Source organism: Hipposideros armiger, unplaced genomic scaffold, assembly GCF_001890085.2.
Source record: "Hipposideros armiger isolate ML-2016 unplaced genomic scaffold, ASM189008v1 scaffold_40, whole genome shotgun sequence".
Lineage (NCBI taxonomy): Eukaryota > Metazoa > Chordata > Mammalia > Chiroptera > Hipposideridae > Hipposideros > Hipposideros armiger.
In genome coordinates, this window is record NW_017731390.1 from 3,576,551 (window position 1) to 3,597,423 (window position 20,873).

The following is a 20,873-nucleotide window of genomic DNA, read 5'->3' on the forward strand; positions in this document are numbered from 1 at the left end:
TAGCTTCATTTTATCGCTGAAGAAATAAGAAAACCTGTGTGACCTTGAGGTCACATAGCCAGAAAAGGCTATGGAGCCAGTTCCAGTGGCAAGCGTGACCCTTTCTCCATGTCAGCCATCTTGATGCTGGGACAGTGATCTCTCTCACCAGCCTCCTGTGGCTTAGCCCAGCATTCCCTGCTTAGCACCAGACTAGGGGTGGAGTGGGGTGGCAAAGGGCCAGGGTGGTGTGTGTGTGTGTTACACTTACCCCAAGAGGCTGCTCTGCTCTTAAATGAGGTAATGCATGTGCAGTGCGCCTGGCATAACAAATATTAATATGGGGCCAGGCAAACGGGTGAAAGGTAGGATCTAGGGCTGAAGGCAATGCCATCTATCTTCTTCTGACTACAGAGCCCAGCCCAGAAACCATCCCAGCTCCCTCATGAGCAGAAGCCTCTGGAGGTTGTTTGTCCCTGCAGAGCTACCATCTTTCCACCATTTCAGTTGCCTGGGGGGGGGGGGGCATCATGGGCTGGATTAGGTAGAGGTTCAGCTTCTAGGTGGGGTGAAGGGATGACCAGGGCATGTCAGGCAGGGCCAGGGTGAGGGGGTGGGTGGTTTCAGGGGTGGGGCTGAGAGCCTCTCCCCACAGAGAGCCCCATGTGCCCTGGGGGAGACTTTTAGAATCTGCTGAGACCTGCCCTGGGAGAGGATGTGGTCTCAGCTTGACTAAGACTGAGCTCTCCCTTGAAAGAAACCAGTGGCTGCACCTGTTGTCTCTACCCAGGTGGTCAGACAAGAGGAAGAACTTCCAGAGAGGAGTGTGTGGGACATAGAGAAAGCCACTCCTAGAGTTCTCCCCAGTCTCCTCTGAAATGAGCTTTCCAGTGTGGAGTTGGAGAATGGATATGATGATTTCGGGGAAGAGTTGTAGGCATTCTCCTGCTTCCAGGAATGACTGCCCTTAACACAATCTAAGAGTCTCTGCTCTAATACTCCTTGACCAAAGGGGAAACCCTTTCTAAGGTCCCACAGTCGCTCTGTCCTTCTGCAGGGGACCCTGGCTCCTCTGTAGGAGTTGGAGAGGGGTGATCCTGGGGCATGGATGGGGGCTGAGAGGCCTGGAGAATGCAACTCAGGGGAGACAGGCAGGGTGGAGGGAATGAGGACAGCTCGGCCACTCTGGGCTGAGAGGGCAATAAGTGTGCCAGACCTGGGCCAGCAGGGGGCTCTGCTGCACACGGGACCTGCCTGCATCTCTGACAAGACTGCATCCTCCAGTGTGTACGCATGTTTTTCTTGGAGTGTGTGCTTGAGAGAGCATGGAAGAACAGGAACTTCTCTCTGTGTGCACACCTGTGTGTGTGTGTGTGTGTGTGTGTGTGTGTGTGTGTGTTACGGGTAGTTTGTAAGCATATGTAGGCTTGGAATAAACGTGTGCTGAGTGGGGTCAGCCCTCAGTGGGCAGGAACCCTACACTTAGCCTGGTTTTTGCCAAGGTCCAGACATCGTGGGATGTGGTATCCCAAGAGTTTGTGCCTCCATCAGTCCAGCCTCCGATAGATGTCAGGTCTTCTCGATGCCAACGACCTACTGTGTGCAAGGTTCAGACTCTCCTGGCAGTCTGAGAGCTCCCCCTGTGCGGAGACTTCTAGGGCCCCAAAGATGACAACAGGGGATATGAGAAGGCACAGTGGGGAGGGATGGGAGGGAGAGGTCCTCCAGGCAGGAGGTGCCCAGCTGACCCAGATAACCTCTGTTGGCAGGGCTTGCCTGCTCCTGGGCCCCAATTGGAGACCTATTCATTGAATTCTGACCTTGCCATTTTTTTTATTGTAGCAAAATGTACATAATATAACATTACCATTTTAAGTGTACAGTTCAGTGGCATTAAGTATGTTCATATTGTGTAACCATCACCACCATCCATCTGCAGAACTTTTTCATCTTCCCAAACTGAAACTCTATACCTATTAAACATTAACTTCCATTCCCCTTTCCCCCATCCCCTGGAAGCCACCGTTCTATTTTGTGTCTCTATGAATCTAGGTATCTCATATCTAGTGGAATTATATAATATTTGTCCTTTTTTGTCGGGCTTATTTCACTTAGCATAATGTCCTAAAGGTTTATCTATGTTGTAGTGTTATAATTTCCTTCCTTTAAAAAACTCCATTGTGTGTATATACTACATTTTGTTTATCCACTTATCTGCTGATGGACATTTGGGTTGTTTTCACCTTTGGGCTGTTGTGAATAATGCTACTATGAACATGAGTATACACGTATTTGTTCAAGTCTCTGCTTTCACTTCTTTTGAGTACATATCCAGAAGTGGAATTGCTGGATCACAGGGTAACTCTGTGTTTAACTTTTTGAGGAACTGCCATATTGTTTTTCTCAGCAATGGCACCATTTTGCATTTCCACCAGCAATGCACAAGGGTTCCGATTTCTCCACATCCTTGCCATCAACAAATAATTGTTGAGAGCCTACTATGTACAAAACACTCTAGTAGCACAAATCCGTGTCTCAAAATTTAGTAGCTGTTGTCCTTAGGAAGCTCTCAGCCTAATGAGGGAAACCTCAGGCCATATCCTTGAGCAGTCTCCAATCTGAGGGGAAAGACACAGGCCATGACCTTAGGGAGACCCTAGATTAATATGGGACAAAACAAAACAAAACAAAACAAAAACCCCCAAGCCCTGCTGTCAGGGAGCTCCCAGTCTGATGGAAGAGGCATAGGCTCTTCCCTTTGGGGAGCTCCCAGACAGGCCCAGAGACCAGAATGTATACTGAAGGGCATGTACTGAGACATCAAGGGGCTGCTGAGTGGAGTAAAACAGGGGTGGAGAGGGCTTGTGGTGGGCCCTGTCCCAGGCTGGCCCGCAGTCGCCTAGGCAATGGCCCTACTGTTTACTTTGTGGCTGGCTCCAGACTCACCCTTTTCTGCAAGTGCTCATTTCCCACCATGAGGAAAGATGCCCATCTTTAGTCTCCCCTCCCTCTGCTGTCCCTGAGCAGGGAGGGAACTGGCTCTTTTGCTGGGAGAGGCCCTGCCAGCCTGGCACCTTTGCCAAGTTCCTTGCCTGCTGGGAGCAGGCCCCATCCTGGGGTCTCATGTTGCCGACCCCTTCCCCACTCCCAAAGGGCCTACGCGACAAGGCTCTGGACCTACCCAAGTTCTGCAGTGGAAGGGGGGCTCCTGTTGACCCCTCCCTGCTTTGGAGGAATTGGGGCGTGTAGGGGGAGGTGGTGGGGCTGGCAGGGGGACGTGGTGGTGATGCCCACACGAGTGGGTTTACCTGGCTCTGTGTAGACCTCTGTACGCGTCTGATGTGTCACTATGCCTTTGTGTACATGTGGCTGAGTTGTCTGCATGTCTCAATCTAAGTGTGGTTGGGTGTGTGAGAGTATGAATATTCAAAAGACAATCAAAACAGCTTGCACTGGCCTTGAGGGCATTATGCTAAGCGAAGTAAGTCAGAGAGAGAAGGACATATACCATATGATCTCACTTATATGTGGAACCTTTAAAAAAACGCAAAAAACAAAAAACCCCACCAAGCTCATAGAGGACAGATTGGTGGTTGCCAGAGGTGGGGGTGGCCAAGTAGGTGAAGGGAATCAAAAGATATAAACTGCCAGTTCTAAAATAATTAAGTCATAGGGACGCAATGTGCAGTATGGTGACTATAGTTAATAATACAGTATTGCATATTTGAAATTGCTAAGAGTAGATCTTAAATGTTCTCATCACAAAAAAAAACCAATCTGTAACTATAGATGATGACGATGTTGACCACTTATTGTGATCATTTCACAATGTATGAACATTTTGAATTATGTTGTACACCTGAAACTAATATAATGTCGTACGTTAATTATACCTCAATAATTTTTTTTTAAAGAGGAAAAGAAAAAAAGAACAAAAAAATCTTGCACTTATTAGACCCCTACTATGTGCTTAGGGCCTGTGCTAAATAAAGACTTTCTTTAATTTACTTAATTATCCCGATAATCTATGAGGTGGGAATTAGTGTCCTTCTCATTTTATTGGTAAGGTTACTCAAAGAGAATGAGTAACTTGGGCAAGTTCTCACAGCCAGAAAGTGGTAGAGATGCGGACTCAGAACCAGAGTCTGGACTCCAAAGCTCACGTGCTCACCCCTAGCCATGATGCCACTGAAGAAGGAGGGGATTCTGTGCTGCTTGGGATCACCTGGAGATGACAATGGGATTTCTGGCATTGCAAGTGCTTCCTCCTCCCTTTTCTCTCACCATCCCCTCCCCCAGCCTTCCTTGGCTCTGGCCCAGTTTGAGGGTGGGAAGGGAATGTCACAACCACCCCAACTCAGGGTAAGCTTGGCCCTGGAGAGGGAGAGCACTGGTCTGGAGAGACCCTTTCAACTACCCCTGCCCGTGGGACTACATACCGGAGTGTGAGGTCTCCAGGCTCCCGGTGAGAAGGGGTTATCTGCACATTAGGGTGTTGGGGAACCTCAGGCTTGCTGGGCCGGCTCATCAGCTTGGCTTGCTGGGGCATGTCAGGACTGTACACAAGTGGTGCCGGGAACCAGGCATCTGAATGGGGCAAAGGGGTGGAGGAGGATTGAAGGGGCGGCTGCCCTTGAGCGAGGAGACTGGGGCATGGGTCAGAGGCCCAGGCGTGGGCAGGCAAGATGCCTTGGGTATCACATTGCCTGCATGCCTGAGATGGACAGGACTGGTGGTGGATTTGCTCTATCTGGGTGTGATGTTGTGGGGTGGCTATAGATCTGCGTTTGGTGCTGTGCAATGGGTGTAGCTTCATAAGTGCTGGACCATTCTCTTGGGGTGGGGGGCATTATTTGTGTTGTGGTTTGGGGGCAACATTCTGGAAGGAGGTGCTAAGCAAGCTAGAGGAACGAAAAGCAGGTCAGTTGACCCCAAGCCCCTCTGTCTCACTTCCTGAGCCACTTCGTCCTTCAAAGGTATCAGTTACCCTCCTGCTCATATCCCCTGACTGTTGGGCCCCAGGATGCTCTCCTCTTCCCCAGTTCCCGATTGTCAGGCTGGCCCCTGCAGTCTTCCACTCCTCCAGCCTAAGCTACCCTTTAGTAAAAGTGAGGCTTTGAGCCTGTCATTTATCCTCTTTGAGACTTAGTTTTTGCACCTGAAAAATGGGTATAAAGACAATCCCTGGACGTCCAATTCTTAGAGTAGGGGTCAAATGAGATAAAGTGAAAGTGCTTTCAAGCAGTAAAGGACGGTTATCTCATTTGGGGAGAAGAAGACTAGATGTTCTCCCCTTGGGGCATGTTCCCCAAGATCTGTCCCAAAGAACCTCAGGAAGATAAGGTTGAATGGATTTTGCAAGCTGGTCAAACTAGAGGATGATGGGAAGGACTTCTCAGCAGGGTAATTCCTGATTTGGGGGGAGGAAGCTGGGGAGGGTGTAGGGAAGGAGGACTCATACTAGGCAGGAAGGCTTGGAATAGAATCTCAGCTACGCCTGGTATTTCCCAGCCCTTGGCCCCCTCCCCCCCCACCCTCTGGGGCCCACCCCACATTCCTTTCCCAGAGGAAATGGGGGAGGTGGCTGAGAGGCTCCCCAGACCTAGAGGATCATTTATTCAAACTATGTACAACCTTGGAGGCCCTACTGTGTACACCCCCTTCCTGATGTCCCCGGAGAGGCAGCTGGGGTGGGGTGGGGAAGGTGCAGGTTTGTGTTGGACCAGGCTGTAACCTCCTTTGTGGAGCCTTGCTGCCCCTTCCAGGTTAGAGGGCAGGAAATGGACATCATCTATGGCTCGTCCTTTCCCAGGTCTCTGCACCCCTGGGCACAGAATTTTGTGTCCAGGGGGTTAATCCAGACACACAGCAGCACCTGCTGGCCAGGAGAGGCTCCCTGGGGCATGAGGTGGAGGAGTCACCCCATTTCCTCAGAACCAGGGACTGGACTTGCAGCAAGAGGAAAGGAAGTTCGGTAGTAACTGGAAGGACTTATTGGCTGCTTGCTGAGAGAGCAGGCCAGACTATGGGTGAGGACATCCTCGTGGCCCTTGTGCTCTGCTTGGGGCCTAAGAGCCTGACATGGCTGAGGACGTCTTGGTGGTGCTTCCAGCTGGTCTGTGAGTGCCTGGTCATTGGAGGGCATGACAGAGAGGCTCAGGGCAGGCAAGGGCAGGAGGGGGCCTAACTCAGAATCCTTGGTTTTCCAGCGATTGAGGGGCAGCAGAGGGTGCTGATAGAGATGTCATGCGCTCTGCTCCCCTGACTGCGGTCCTTTCCCTGCTCTGCCCCTGAGCCCTCCTGACTCAGCGCTGGTGGCAGCCTTGCTCTTCCCGTCTGGCTTCCGCCAGGGTGGGGGTGGGGGTCCAGCTCCAGCACAGGGGACCCAGCAAGAGGCAAACAGGAAACAGGAGAACAAAAACACTCCCTGGCCCCCCACAAGCCTCACCCTCACCCTTCCTCCTCCATCCTTCTCCCTCCCTCACTCCTGCCCACCCCTATGGTCCTGTAGCTCTCCTCCCTCTGCCCCAGACCCCATCTTCTCTGCTCTCTGTGCCCCTCCATGTTGCTCCCCTCCCTCCCCTCCCATCAGGGCTGTCCTTGTTGGGAACGAGGAATAGGTGGAACAGGTGACCGGATGAGGGAGCCAACTTTTCTGCTCCAGTCTCCCTTCTGGTAGCTGCTCCCAAGGGCCCAGAGCTAGAACTCTTCCTCCCCAGACTCCTAGATCTGGGAGCAGGGTTGAGCTGGACTGCCTCCATCTACCCAGCCCCCCAGCCTCCCTTCCCTGGCTGCTGGCTAGAATCTGGGAGTAAGACCCATCGTTGGGGTGAGGGGCTCTGGGCTTGGAGTCCCAGTGCTGCTGGGTGCTCTTGGGCCTCAGCTTGCTGCTTTGAAAATTGAGTCGTAGCGGTGGCTCCAGGCCACAGTGAGGAGGGGAGCTCTGGTAAGATGCACACCGTGAACAGTCAAATGGGATAGAAATGGTGGTGATTACACGCCTACTAGTCAAGGCCTCTGCCAGCCCCACCCGGGAAGGGGCCTAGGAATGGAGAGAGCCAGGAAGGGGAGGAGGTCAGGGTCTGCCATCAACACCGGCTTCCTGTCTGACTCAAATGAGCACGTGGCCGTGAGGGGGGAGGAGGGGGACAGCTTGGAGCCCATTATCAGCTTGGTTGTGGCCCCAATGCACAGAGCGAATGGGCGGGGGTCCTGGGGAAGAGGGTCAGTGACGGTGGTGATGGGGACTCCACCAGCAGCCTTAGGGTATACCTGGTGTGGGGTGTTATGAGTGTGAGTGCTGCTCTCTGTGCTGGGCAGCGTGTGTGTGTGTGTGTGTGTGTGTGTGTGTGTGTGTGTGTGTGTATGGTTTGTGGGTATCTGTGGGGTATGGATGGGTATGTGAGGGGTCTAGTATGCTTTTAGGTGCACAGTGGGTATCCTTGCAAATGTGTCTCTGGGGGGGGGTGGACTATATATGCATGGTGTCCAAAGTGTGTGTGCATATACTTAAGGATGTCTACACACAGTGTGTATGTGAGGGGAATAGTGTGTTGATGTGTGTGTTTCTGTGGGGTATGTGGACAGAGGGAGAGTGAGTGAACGTGTGTGTATGTGTGTGTGTCTGGGAGGGTGTGGAGTGAGTGTATGGATGTGTGTGTGTAGTGCAGGTCTATACTGGGTAGGTAGGGTGTGTTTGTGTGTGCATCTGTGTGAGGGACCGTGTACACGTGTGAATGTGTGTTTTTCGGGGCTCAGGAAGGTAGGTGCCCTGTGCACTGGAAGGAGTACCTGCGCAGGCCAGTACAGTGTGAATTTTTGTGTGAGTGGAGGGGTGTGTACCTGTGTACCTGTACAGGGTGTGCAGCGTGTGACTGCGGAGGCTCTGTGTGTGTGGGTGTGTATGTGTGTGGGATGGGGCGGCCGCGCAATGGGGCCGCCCCGGAGGGGGAGGTGTCCGCCCTGGGCGACTCGCCGGCGTGTCCCAGCTCGGCGCCTTCAGCTGGGAGGCGCGGGAGGCGCGGAGCCGCTCTAGCCATCCTGCAGCCATCTGCGCGGGTCGTCCGTCCGCTTACAGCCTCTGGGTCCCGGGCCCGCGGCTCCGCGGGGCAGGCGGGGACCCCTGGGGCCCGCCTGCCGCCCGGAGGGCCGAGGACGCCGCCCGCGGGGCGCCGAGGAGCGGCCGTGGGCCCCCGCGCGGTGCGCCCCACTCCGGAAGCCAGGCCCACGGCGGAATGGGGCCGGGGCGGCGGCCGGGCCCGGGGGCTCCTACCGGCCGCCGCGCCTGCGGGCAGCACCGTGTGGCGCGTGGAGCCCGCGGGGGCCCGGGGCTGTCGCTGGGAGCGCGCCGTCGGTGTGGACTGCAGCGCCCCAGAGCCGCGCTGCCTCTGGCTGCCCTACCTCAACCACAACGACCGACACGCGTGTGGGTCACGCCTGGTAAGGGTGAGCACCAAGGGGGTGGGGACCCGGGGCAGGGGCAGGGGCCTGGGCAGCCCTCGTGGAAAGGTGTGTGTGTGTGTGCGCGCGCGCGTGCGTGTGGAACTGGGCAACCAACTCTGTGATCTTTGAGCTGTGTGCGCCCAGCGTTCTGGAACCAATGCCCAGGAGTGGGGAGTGAGTGAGGAGCTGGTGAGATGCCAGTGAGGGTGGCGGGATTGTGGCCGAGAGCTTTTCCAGGGGTGACAAACCAGACTGGATGACAAACCCCAGTCTGGGTAGTGGTCTCCAGTGGGCTCGAGCCTCCTGGTTTACAGGCAGTGGAAGGATGGAAGGGACCAGGGTTGTTTGAAGAGATGCTGGGGCACCTAGAATCTCTGGGGGGGTTGGGCTGGCGGGAACCCTGAGCCAGAGGCAGGCAGGTGTGCCACTAAATGGAGTGGTGGGCACCACCCTGTCCTTCCTCCTGGTAGGGGACCTGGACACAGGGGCACACAAGTGTTTTCTAGTGGGCAAAGGGGGCTGAGGTGACAGAATGGGCCCCAGCAGGTAGGTAGTGAGTGATCTCAGGGTACGAACTGACAGGGCGGGAGTGGGGGGTGGGGTGGGGACAGTGTTTCTGATGTCCGGGATCGACCAGGCTGGTAGGGCATGAGTCATAGTGGGCGCCATGCCCAGCGTGAACGCTGTGCTCCCTGCAATGACCTCTTTATGTTCCTGGGGGAGGGGGGTAGGAACAGGACTCCTGGGTTCTAGTTCCTGGTGTTGCCAACCCACCACATGTCTGGTTCTGTCTAGTTTGTGGCCCTGAGACCGTCTGCCCTTCTCCTAAGAATCAGTTGGTATTTCTGGATGTCTGTTTCCTGACGTGAGGGTGGAAGCGTTTGGAAATAGATCTGGGGCAGGAGAGCCTTAATCAGTGATGTCCCTGTGTCTCCTGAGCCTCTCCCTCTCTGTTCCCTGTCTCTGTGCCTACTTCAGAGAGCAGAGTTGAGGGTGTATGTGATCTGTACCCCTTCCCAATCTAACCACCTTTCTAGTTTTCATTGCTGGCCCCTTCTCTGTCTCTGTGTTTAGCACCTTCCTCCCCCTCAAGATGAGAGCAAGACCCAGTGTTGTCCCCAGTCTGAGGAGAGGAGAGGAAACATGCCTGTATGATAGCATGAAAGATTGAGGTTAAACCTAAGGAAGAACTCCCCACAGGGGGGCTGCCAGATCTGGCTGTTGATGGGGGCTCCGGTGTCTCTTCAGATAGGAGTGGGGTAGCTGTGGCAGGGGGATTACCACACTGACGTTCTCAGACATCTAGGTGGAAGGGATGGGGGAAGGGAGACTGGAGGGAAGGAAAAGAGGAAAGGGAGAGGCTGAGATAAGGGTGGGGGCACCAGTGGTGCCTGAGTGAGGAGGGGACCTGAGAGAAGAAGACATGCCCACTGCCCTGGATTACAGGCAGGCCCCCCAGGGGATGTCACCCCCAGGCAGCTGGCAGCTCCAGGCAGGATGTGTGCTGGGGGAGGGGCGGGGGGCGTGCGGGGACCTGTCTCAGCCACTTCTCATCAGTCACTGGGGCAGCTGGTGGCTTAAACCCTAATCCGGGACACCAGCAAAACAATGGGCCCTGCGAACAGCCTCAGCTCTGATCCTGGGTGGAGGACATGCAGGGGAGGCCACCCACACTGGAGAGGAGAAGGGGCTTCTGAAAGGAGGGGCGGTGGAGGGTCCCCTGAGGCCCTCTTCTTTCCCTGCCAAGTTCCTTGCCAGGTCAACAGAGATAGGAAATCCAGGGGATTTCAGACTTCAGCAGAATTCCCAGAGTCTTTTCTCCTCTGGGCTCCTCAGACCCCCACGGGCTTGTGGGTCTAAGTGGGAGAGTCCAGGCTATCACCATAGGTGGAAGGAGCTGAGGGCCCATCGCTGGGCCTCCGGCCCAGTGCAGGAATCCCAGCTAAGACCTTTTAGACTGGGGGTCGTCCAGCTTTTGCTTGACGCTCGCAAGGACAAGAGAGCTCACGACCTCATCCGGGTAGTTTCCCAGATGTGTATGTCAGAGTGGTCACCCTGGCCTGGAACCTCACTCAGCCTCCTTGTATCTCCCACCTGGCTGTGTCCCCTGAGGCTGTATGAAGCAAATCTATTGCCTCTGTCATATTTTTCTTTGATCTGCCCACCCTGTGCAGAAATGCTTAGCATAGCTCTGGGCGCAGGGCCACCTCCCTGCCGCCAGACGTGTGAACAGGAGAGTGGATGGATACATGAAGGAACTTCTTAGTATCAGTACATTTGCATGGCAAATTTGAGCTTTCTCCAGCTATTAGATGGGGAAGAAAAGGGAACTTAATAGTGAGGTGGGAGCTCCTCACCCCAGAACTGGTGGGCTTCTTCCCTTGGCCCCCAGCCCACCTTTCCTCCTGGTACCAAGGAGGAGTGAGGGGTTCGAGGACTCTTGAGGATGGAGATGGAGGAGCTTCTTACCCTCTGAGGGGTTAGGTTAGGCTGCCCAAGGTGGCCTCCTGGGAGGCTGAGGGAGGCCTCCTGGCTTTTCACGAGGCAGCCTGCCCTTGGCTTCCATCTTCTCTAATGTTCCCTCTGCTCCCTGTGCACACATCTCTGACACCATCCTGTATCCGTATCCGAGCAAGGTACCTGAAGAGAGCCCTGCCTCAGACACTGCCATTCTCTTCTCCCTTTTGCATACCTGTGTATCCCCAAAACCTTGTCTTCAGACACCCTCTGCCATGTCATCCTGGGGAATCCCAAGTATTCCAGCGGGTCAGCCAGAGGGCAGTGAGGTGTCCCCCCCACACACACACACCCGGTTCTCTACTCAGTTCCGGTGACCAGCCAGGCCTCTGGGCTGGGCTCCCAAGTCTCAGGAAGTCCCTTTAGTTGTCTGACGTCCAGTCCATTCCCTCATGGCTCTTAGTACCCCACCTGTTTCTCGCTGCTGTTCCCGCAGGGTCTGTGTCTGGGCCAGTCTGTCTAGCACGTGCTGTGTATGAGACTGATTATGTGCGACTGTGTGTGTACGTGTCTGTGTGTCTACATAGAGTGTGTGTGTCTGTGTACTCATCTGTGTGTCTGTGTACACTCTGCACATGGGTGTGCTTGTCTGGGTGTCATAGTGTGTTCTGTGTGTGTGAGTGCCTGTGGATGTGTCTGTGTCAGCATACGTGTGTGTGTGTCTATCTGTGTGCATGTGTGAGATTTTGCAGCGGCAAGAATGAGCTCAGACAGCAGCAGGCACTTCCCAGGCAGGACAGCTGTGTGTCCAGTGCCTGGCACATAGTAGGTGCTCAGTGAATGTTTGTTGAACTGAACTGAACCAGCACCTGGCTCCCTGCAGTGAGTTATTTCCCTGGAGGCAAAGGCATCACAAGGGGTTTGAAGGGGAATAAAGAGGAAAGAAGCTGTTGAGCTGATGAGGGTGAGAGATGATTGAAGGGCCGAGGAGGAGGTCAGGGGCAGAGGAGGGTGCCTGGAACCCCAGGGCCCAATGGACCTCCTCCAGCCCCTCTCAGGAGGCAGTGTGCAGGCTCGGCGTGTGGGCGCCATGGCCACTCACCCCTGTCTCCCTGTGCTCCCACAGCTGCCATTGGGCCCGAGAGATGGGTGCTCTCCTGGGCGTCCCCTCCCCTGGCAGGGGCCGAGGACACTGCTGCTGCACAAAAGTCTCCAGGATGGCTTTGGCTTCACCTTGCGCCACTTCATTGTGTACCCGCCTGAGTCCGCTGTGCACTGCGGCCTGAAGGTAGGCCCAGCTTGCCCACTGCTCTGGCCCAGCCTGAGGAAGCCTTGATGGGGGAGGGGAGCTTGCTCTGCACTGTGCCTTCCCCCCAAAGTCCTTCTGTGGCCTGCGGAGGAGGGTCACAGAGAGGTGGGTGCAGCCCTGGCTAGATCATTTGCATGTTCTCTGGAGAAGAGGCAGTGTGGCTGGTTCAGCACAGGGAACCTAGAGGTGGGGGAGCCAGGCTGTTCACCTGCACGCCAGCTCTTGGTCTCTGAAAGGTGAACAACCTGTTCGGAGAGATGATGTCCTAGGATCCCTTGTCCACTGGCCACTTCTCAGCTGGGTTTGTTGCTTCCTCCCAGCCTGAGCTTTCAGTGAGTCCATCCTGACCCTCCTCTGGGACCCCTCCGGGAGTGCCCCAGACCCTTGCTGGCCTCAGCTCTGGGCTGGGATGAAGGAGACTTGGGTTCTACCCCTGGTACAACTCCTAACTCACTGTGGATCTCTGGGCTCCATTCCTCCTGCTATAACTCGAGGGCATTTCTCTACTTAACCCTAAGGATCCTTCCAACCCTCATATGAATGTCAAGCTCTCTGAGTCCAGGAACCAGCCTGCTCAGCCCAACTCACAGTGTGGGGAGGGGTCTTGACAGTGAGGCACAGGTGCAGGAAGACATGAGGGGCCCTAGGCAGGAACCACAACACCCCAGGAGGGCCCTGCTCCCTTCCCCATCTCTTTACAAGCAGGAGAGAAGACAGATTTATTTGGGAGTCAATGAACCCCTTTCTCCCCTTCGCCCAGGGCTAGGACCAGCCTGCACAGCTGTTTGGGGACTCTCCCTTGGGGAGCTTTGTCCCACTTGCCAGAGAACTGTGGCATTGGATTGCACTGCCTGTATCTGTGTGCTTGCATGGCTCTTTGTGGGCACATGTGCATGCATGGTATGCTGGTCATGTACACATATGTGTGTGTATCTAGATGTGTGCATATTGGTGTCTATAAATACACATCATGTGTACATGGTTGTGCAACTCTCCTAGACATGTCTGAATCTGGGGGGCCGTATAAACTATTCTCACTGGCTGCAGCTGTGCTTCTGAGTACAAGTGGGGTGGATGGTGTGTGAGAAGGATACTACCCCACCCCTTGATGCCCAAGGCCATGAGCCCCCTAGTTCGCTGGAACCTCCAGTGTTTCCTTCCAACCTTCCCCAGAATGCTGCTCCTCCCTGGCCCCTGCCAACTTCTCTCAGGGATTCCCGCTGAGTGGCCTAGGCTGGGTGGTGGACCTGCCTCCCTGGTGGATGGGGGCACTGGAAGACCCCAGGGCAGGGAAGGCCAGGGACAGGTCCATCCCCTTTCGAGAACCTGCCCAGGACTGGGAGCCTGCAGGGAGCTCAGTCATCTAAATGCATCAGTCTGCCTCTGCTACCCGCTCGCTATGCTGTCAGCTCATATCAGCAGGCATGTACCCCACATGGGAGGGCAGGGGGAGAGGGACTTTCCAGCAGTGCCCAGCGGCCTTCCTGTCCTAGCTGGCAAGCCAAAGAGTCCTGGATTCCAGCCCTGGCACTGCGACTGAGCCTCTGAGTGGCCCTGGACAAGTCACACCCTATCATCTGTAAAATGGATGATCTGTGGAGTAGGTTAGACAAGATGAAACCAAGGGTCCCATCTTGCTCTAAAATGCCACATCCTCCTGGCCAGTCGTGTCTCTCTGACTTGCTCCTTTCATTTCTGTTTGCTCCCCAGTCCAGTGCCCTTCCCCTCACTCACAGGACGATCCCAGGGGCCTCCCTCATGGGTCTCCTTGACATTGTTTCTTAGCCCTGCACCTAGATGCCAGAATCCTCTTCCCTAACTGGTATTTTCACATCTACTCTCTCCCACTCAGAAACCTTAACTGGCTCCCTCTTTCTTCCCTTTCAAACTTGAATGCTTTAGTCTGACTTCTGTGGCTTGCTGGTGTGGACTTTCTTTCTCCTTAAGCTCAGCTGATCCAATCCTACGTATGTTTGCTTATTTCCAACACCAAACACACCTGCACACTCCACACCCCTAACCCAGAACACCTTCTCCCAGGCCTTAAAATCCCCTCCCCCAGAGGGAGGCTTATCAGGCCTTCCCCTCCCATTCTCTAAGAACTGATACTAGCTACTGTTTGCACTTGTCATGCCTGCTTATCTGTGTCCGTCTGGGTCCTCTCTGTGTTAGTGTGTTTGGTTTGAGCTCCCCAAGGGAAAAGGCCATGGGTCCCCTGTTGAATTGGGGGCTTTCAGATGGCTGAGATACTGATGTGGTGGGATCAGCAAGCATGAGAGAGAGCTCATGTCATTGGGGAACCATGCCTGGGACTTGCTGTCCCCATAGACACCTCTCCTGCCCTCTCTGGGTGCTAGGTTAGTTGAAGGAAGATAAGAGGGGAGGCTGTTGGGTGGGGGAGCTTGAAGGGGCCCGCCCAAGTGGAGCTGGGCCTCCCCCTGTGCTGCTGAGGGCTGGACTGAGGGCCCACACCCATCTCTCTGTCCCCTGCAGGAAGAAGAGAATGGAGGAAGAGGAGGAGGTAAGGAGTGGTGGGGGTCGGGCCCCAGGGGCTGGGGCTGAGCTGGGACTCATCTTCGAGCTTCTGTTTCTCTCCCTCTCCCCAAGTCAGCCTGGATTTTGCTGTGCCCCCACCCTCGACTGTTGTTCCTGTCTTTGCTCTTCTGTGTGTGGCCACTCTGGACATTGGCTCACTCTCTCCAGCTTCCCTTTCCTTTCTCACATTTGTCTCCCTCTGGGCCTGTCCATTCCACACTAGGGGTGGCACTCTGAGGAGCAGATGGATTTCTAAGACCTGGCCCCTGCCGTACAGTTACTCCCAGCCTAGACTGAGGCACAGGCAGGGGCTATAGGGCTTGAGGGCTGGTTGGTGGGGTGGACTTGATCAAGGGGTATCCTTGGGGATAGACACTAGGGTTCTGTTGAGCATAAGTGGGTGGAGGGGGCAACCTGAGGTCTTTATCTTTCCAGATGTTGAGTCTTAACTTCCCTGGCTGTTATCCTTGCCACCCCAAAGGGCCCCTCACTGGTATCCGGGCTCCCTGGGATATTCAAGGCAGAACTTGAACAGGCAGCCTGCCTTCTCTGCCACTCGGGCTTCTGCTGGGAAGCCATGGAGACACTATCTTCCTGAGTCCCTATTGCAGAGGTCCGTGGCGGGGGAGGAGCCAGCTGACCAACAGCAGGCCCATTCTCTGATGGAGACAGTTAGGAGCCGAGTATTGCTGGGGTATAATGTGATGTTGGAGGTATGGGTGTTGGGTATCTGAGTTTCAGGGTTTTTCTGCAGCTCCCCGCCAGGTCTGTGGGTATAGACATTCTCTGTGTTTAGGGGTGTCTCTCCCTGCTATGTATCTTCAGGGATTGAGACAGCCTCTTTTATGGCACCCTTTCCTTTGTCTTGTGACTTGTGTGTGTGCATCTGTCCCACTAGACAGTCAGCTAGTATATCTCTGTTCTTTTTAGTCTACTTTCTAGCACAGTGCTGGGATGCAGGAGACGTGAGAGCAACTCTGTGTCCGTGTAGGTTTTCGTCCACGTAGGTTTTCATTCTCCCAGGAGTGTGTCCTCCTGTCTGCATCTATGCCCCTGTGGACGTGTGGGTCTGTGTTTGTGTCTGTGTGAGTGTGATCATTCTCTGAGTGTGTGTCCTCTGTGTGTGTAGCTGTGCATGGGTGTGACCTTCAGCAGCCCCCCCCAGCTAACCTGGCTGATGCTCACCAGGACCCTCCCCTCGGCACCACCGCCTGGAGCCCATGGATACCATCTTTGTCAAGAATGTGAAGGATGAGGGCCCTGCCCATAGGGCGGGGCTTCGCACAGGTGAGCTGTCCCGGTTACCTGGGCTCATGGCATCCCTCTGGGTCTTTTCTCCCTACCCCCCACCCCCGTCATCCATACTGGGTACAGTGGTTCTCAGGTGGGGCTATTGACACCCCTTGGCCTGCTCACATGTGACCCTGCCCCTTGTCCCCAGGAGACCGGCTGGTGAAGGTGAATGGGGAGAGCGTCATTGGGAAGACCTACTCCCAGGTCATAGCTCTGATCCAGAATAGGTGAGCGCACCCTACTTCTCCTGTAATAGCTATGGCCCACTCAGAGTCCCTACACACCCCACCCACTTGGCCCGGGGGTACCCGGGAGACCAGGATCCCTGTTCTCTCAGACCCTGTTGCCTCAGCTGGGCCTGACCCCCTGCCCTATCTCTGTAGCGATGATACTCTGGAGCTTTCCATCATGCCCAAGGATGAGGACATCCTCCAGCTGGTGAGTTCTGCCCTGCTGTCTGAAGTAGAGGACCCCAGGGACCTTGGGTCTCCCTCCTGCATCAGCCCTTCTGGGAGGCAGAGAAGCGAGTGGAGGGGGCAGCACCAGCCCAGAATTGCCCAATCCGGAATGCCAGGCCCATCCCTGGGCTGGGGCTGGTTGTTGCTTCATTCAGGACTGCTCTGTGTTGGGGGAGGGGGAGGCACCGGCCCTGGCAGGCAGGATTCCTGCCAGGGTATCTGGAAAGAGGGTGGCTCAGCGGGCCCTGCCAGACTGGCACGTTCTTGTCAATTCCCATGAGACGCCTGTTTCCTATATCGCCTCCCTGCCTGGCCCAGAGTGAGTGTATCTCGTGTAGCTGCTGTGTTCACACACACACAGCATACCCCACCCCACCCCACTGTCGTGTGCTCCCATTCACACAACACACCTCGCACCACTCGACACACAAGCCAAACACACCAGCTACACAGCCACACAACATAACCCCGCAGCACACCTTCCTCTTGCATACCATACACTGCAGTACGTGATACACACATAATGCACCCAACACATTGCACCAAACACATGCCGCACACACACAACCCCTGAGTGCTGCACACAGGCACCCACTGCCACACAAATCCCTTCAAGCCTCACAGCACACCACAAACATCATAGCAGCACAACAGTCCTTAGCATCTCCATTCCCCACGACACAACCCATACGCAGTGTATCGCCACACACATACTCGGACTTCTCACCACCACCACATGAGCACTCGCTGACATCACAAACGCTCGCTGTTGTCACATGTCTGCCCACAAACATCACAGCATGTGCCAGCCCAACACAGGCATAAGTATTCACCAATGTAACTATGACCAAACCTCACACAGCCCCGATGCACAGTCCGTGTACCCCTCCCCACACAGGTACTTCCGCACACCTAGAACTCTGCACACAGCAGATACACCGACATTGCGTGCCGCATACCCTGCACTCACATGTGTACCTGTTTACCCCACACACTCATGCACACATACACATGCACATGCACATGCTGTCTCTGTCTCTGTGCCCCCCTCCCAGTTCTGACCCAGAGCCCAGGGCAGGACTCTCTGCCCAGTGCCCAGTTCCCTGGTCTCATGGGTCCCAGCCAGATGCCAGCTTGGTTGCCCCCAATGTCACTGCCCCCCAGGAGAGGGCTAAGGGCCAAGCCCAGGGGGCCCTGAGAGCCGCCGTGCTGGCTTTTGCCCTCGATGTATTCTCATAATCACTGTAATCATAGTGCCATGCTTGGCACCATGCCCCTCTGGGAACCTCCACCCCCTGACCTCAATTGTCCCCTTGCCCTTCCTGGGGAGGGGGAGGCAAGGATGGGGGTCCAGAGAGGTGGATGGCTCCCCTCAAGGCTCAAGGGCCCTGCCCATACACCTCCCACCCTCCAGGCTGCGGGGAGGGGAGCTATGGGAGGGGGTGACAGGGCAGGACCTAGGGCCTGTCCCCCTACCTCTGCTCCAGCTGGAGAGAGCATGGGGTGGAGAGAGCAGCAGCCTGGAGCTCTGCTACCCAGGCTCCGGTTAGCCGCTCCAGATGTCAGCATCTGGGGGCCTCCGCTGCCCCCGCCCCATCCCCAGCAGGCCAGAGGGTGGGGCCCAGGCATTCCTGTGGTTGGGAGCCAAGGCTGGAGGCCAATGGGGCCGCGGCAGCTGCTGACGCCACCGCCGACGCAGCGAGGCCCCTCCACACCCATCCTTCCCTCCCTCCTCCTCCCGCCAGCCCAGAGAGCTGGTGGGGGCCGAGGGCAGCCGCAGGGAGGGTGGACTGGCAGAGGGAACGGAGGCCAGGGCGGATGCAGTGGTGGTGGTGGCGGGGGGAGCTTAGCGGGGGTGGGAGGAGAGCGGAGGTGGGCGGGATGCCGCCGCCGCCGCCGCTGTGATGCGGGAAGCCCGCGGAGCCGGCAGGATGGCAGGAAGGAGAGGTATGTTGAGTGTCCCTGGCCCGGGGCGTGTTCGTCTGATGGGGGCTGAGTGTGCAGGGGTGTGGTTTAGCTCATCCTCGTCACAGGATGTGTGTTCCTGGGACGGGAGGTGTAGTTATTTGTGTGTACGTGTGTGTATTTCATTGTGTTTTACTATGTATGTGTGAGTGTGTCTCTGGGTGTGTATTTTCCTGTTATCAACGGTGGTGGTGGTGGTGGTGGTGGTGTGTGTGTTTTCACTCTCCCACCCTTCGATACTGCCCCCTGAGGTAGGCCTTTCCACCCAGGGCAGCCCGTAAGGGCCAGGCTAGGGCAGGGCCACAAGGCCGCTGTCCCTGGGGGCTGCCTCCTTTTTTGGCCTGCCTGGGTGCTGGCCCTGTCACTCCTCAGCAATGCAGCGTCAGACTCAGTTCCCAGCGCCAAATTCCAGGCCTTGGGTGGCTGAAGGTGGCCCAAGGCCCCTCAGCCAGTCTGGCCCCTCCCCCAAGCCTATCCCAGAAGGACTAGAAGGCGGGCTAGCCTAGTTCCTCCTCACCCCAGTGGCCCAGGAGCCAGGCCCCCAGCTCCCCATCCAGGGGCTGGGGGGATGGATGGGCTTTCCCGGCTCCACCTGCACCCCCAACTCAGGACACACCCCTTAGCCGGCTTCCTTCTCTGCCATCTGCCACCTTGACTGGTCTCTGGTAGGGTTTTCCAGCTCTGCCCCAGGGGCTGTGGGCATCGTTGGACATAAGGAAGCAGGGTGGCGGCTGAGGCCAGCATGGAGGGAGGACCCCAGAAAACAGATGTTGGAATGTTTGTGGCTAAAGGCAGTCCTTGTCATAAGTCTTAGAGAAATCCTGGCTCTTTCTCCAGTGTGTGTGTGTGTGAGAGAGAGAGGGGGTGGGGGGAGAGAGAGAGAGGGAGATTCTCTCAAAGGCCTCTTATTTCTTTGCCCCTCCTCCCCCCACTCTCTTAGGAGCATGCCCTCCTACCCCGACCCACTCAGGACACCCCCTGCTTGGTCTCCCTTTAGTCCCCTTGTGGTATCCTAATCTCTGAGGGCTGCTGTAGCCCGCCCTGTGGGACTGTCCAGCCCTGCTCACCTGCCTCTGTCCCTGGCCAGGCCTACTCCCAGGACGCCTACCTGAAGGGGAACAAGCCGTATTCTGGAGAGGCCCGGAGGATCCCAGAGCCGCCCCCAATCTGCTACCCTCGCAAGACCTATGCCCCGCCACCCCGGGTCTCCACCTGGGCCACTATGGTGCCTGAGCCCCTCTCAGCACTGCCCAGTGACCCGCGGAGTCCTGCTGCCTGGAGTGACCCAGGGCCCCGAGTCGCATCCACTGCCCGCGTCCATCCAGACAACCCTTCCTTGGGGATGAGCCAGCCCCGCCCCAGCCCTGGTGCCTTCCCCCACCTCCCTTTGGAGCCCCGGACACCCCGTGCCTTCCCGGAGCCTGGCAGCCGGGTGCCCCCCAGCAGACTGGAGTGCCAGCAGGCCTTGTCACACTGGCTGTCAAACCAGGTACCCCGCAGGGCGGGGGAGAGACGGTGCCCCGCCATGCCCCCTCGGGCCCGCAGTGCCTCCCAAGACCGGTTAGAGGACGTGACTGCCCATCGCCCGTGGCCCTGCTCCACCTCTCAGGGTGCCTTGAGTCAGCTGGGCCAGGAGGGCTGGCACCGAGCTCGCTCAGACGACTACCTGAGCCGGGCCACCCGCTCAGCTGAGGCACTGGAGCCAGGGGCACTGGCGTCACCCCGCTTTGAGCGCTGTGGCTGGGCTTCCCAGCGTCCATCTGTCCGCACTCCTGCCTGCCCATCCAGAGACCTGCCCGGGCCCCAGGCCCCACCCCCGCCTGGTCTGCAAGGACTGGATGACATCGGGTACATTGGGTACCGGAGCTATAGCCCATCATTCCAGCGCCGGACTGGCCTCCTGCATGCACTCTCTTTCCGGGACTCACCCTTTGGGGGCCTGCCTACCTTCAACTTGGCCCAGTCCTCTGCACCATTCCTACCGGAGGACTCTGAACCACCCAGAGTTTTCCGGCCAGAACCCATCACCCGGGCACTGGAGCCTCCCACCGAGGATCGTCGAGACGAGGTGGTCCTGAGGCAGAAGCCTCCAACGGGCCGCAAGGTCCAACTACCCCCTGCAAGACAGATGAACCTTGGGTTTGGTGACGAGTCCCTAGAGCCAGAAACCAGTGGGCGAAGGGAACGCCTGGGAAAGAAGGTGGTCCCTCTGGCCACTACTGAAGACTCTCTGGCTTCCATCCCCTTCATTGGTGAGTGATGTGCAAGGGGTTGTCTTGGGAGACTTGGTTCTCTGTGCCTTGTACCCCACCCTGCTGTCACCATGGGCAAAACTCTGGGTTGGGTGCTGATGGGATCAACTTATTTCTCCATCTATCCATCCATCCTTTCAGTTTTCCTTCTTTTCCTTCCTTCCTTCTATCAGTCTTTCCTTT

At 56.4% G+C, this 20,873-nt stretch overlaps 1 protein-coding gene across 1 annotated transcript in view; it reads left to right on the forward strand.

Moving 5' to 3' along the window:
- The first annotated feature begins 7,364 nt into the window (after positions 1-7,364).
- ARHGAP23 (Rho GTPase activating protein 23) overlaps positions 7,365-20,873 on the forward strand; it is a 67,668-nt gene continuing 54,159 nt past the window's right edge. The window contains exons 1-7 of the mRNA XM_019638514.1: positions 7,365-8,418; positions 12,005-12,166; positions 14,681-14,708; positions 15,911-16,009; positions 16,164-16,242; positions 16,399-16,453; positions 19,526-20,690. Coding sequence (XP_019494059.1) covers positions 7,894-8,418; positions 12,005-12,166; positions 14,681-14,708; positions 15,911-16,009; positions 16,164-16,242; positions 16,399-16,453; positions 19,526-20,690 — 2,113 coding nt within the window. The 5' untranslated portion in view covers positions 7,365-7,893. The remainder of the gene's footprint in view (positions 8,419-12,004; positions 12,167-14,680; positions 14,709-15,910; positions 16,010-16,163; positions 16,243-16,398; positions 16,454-19,525; positions 20,691-20,873) is intronic.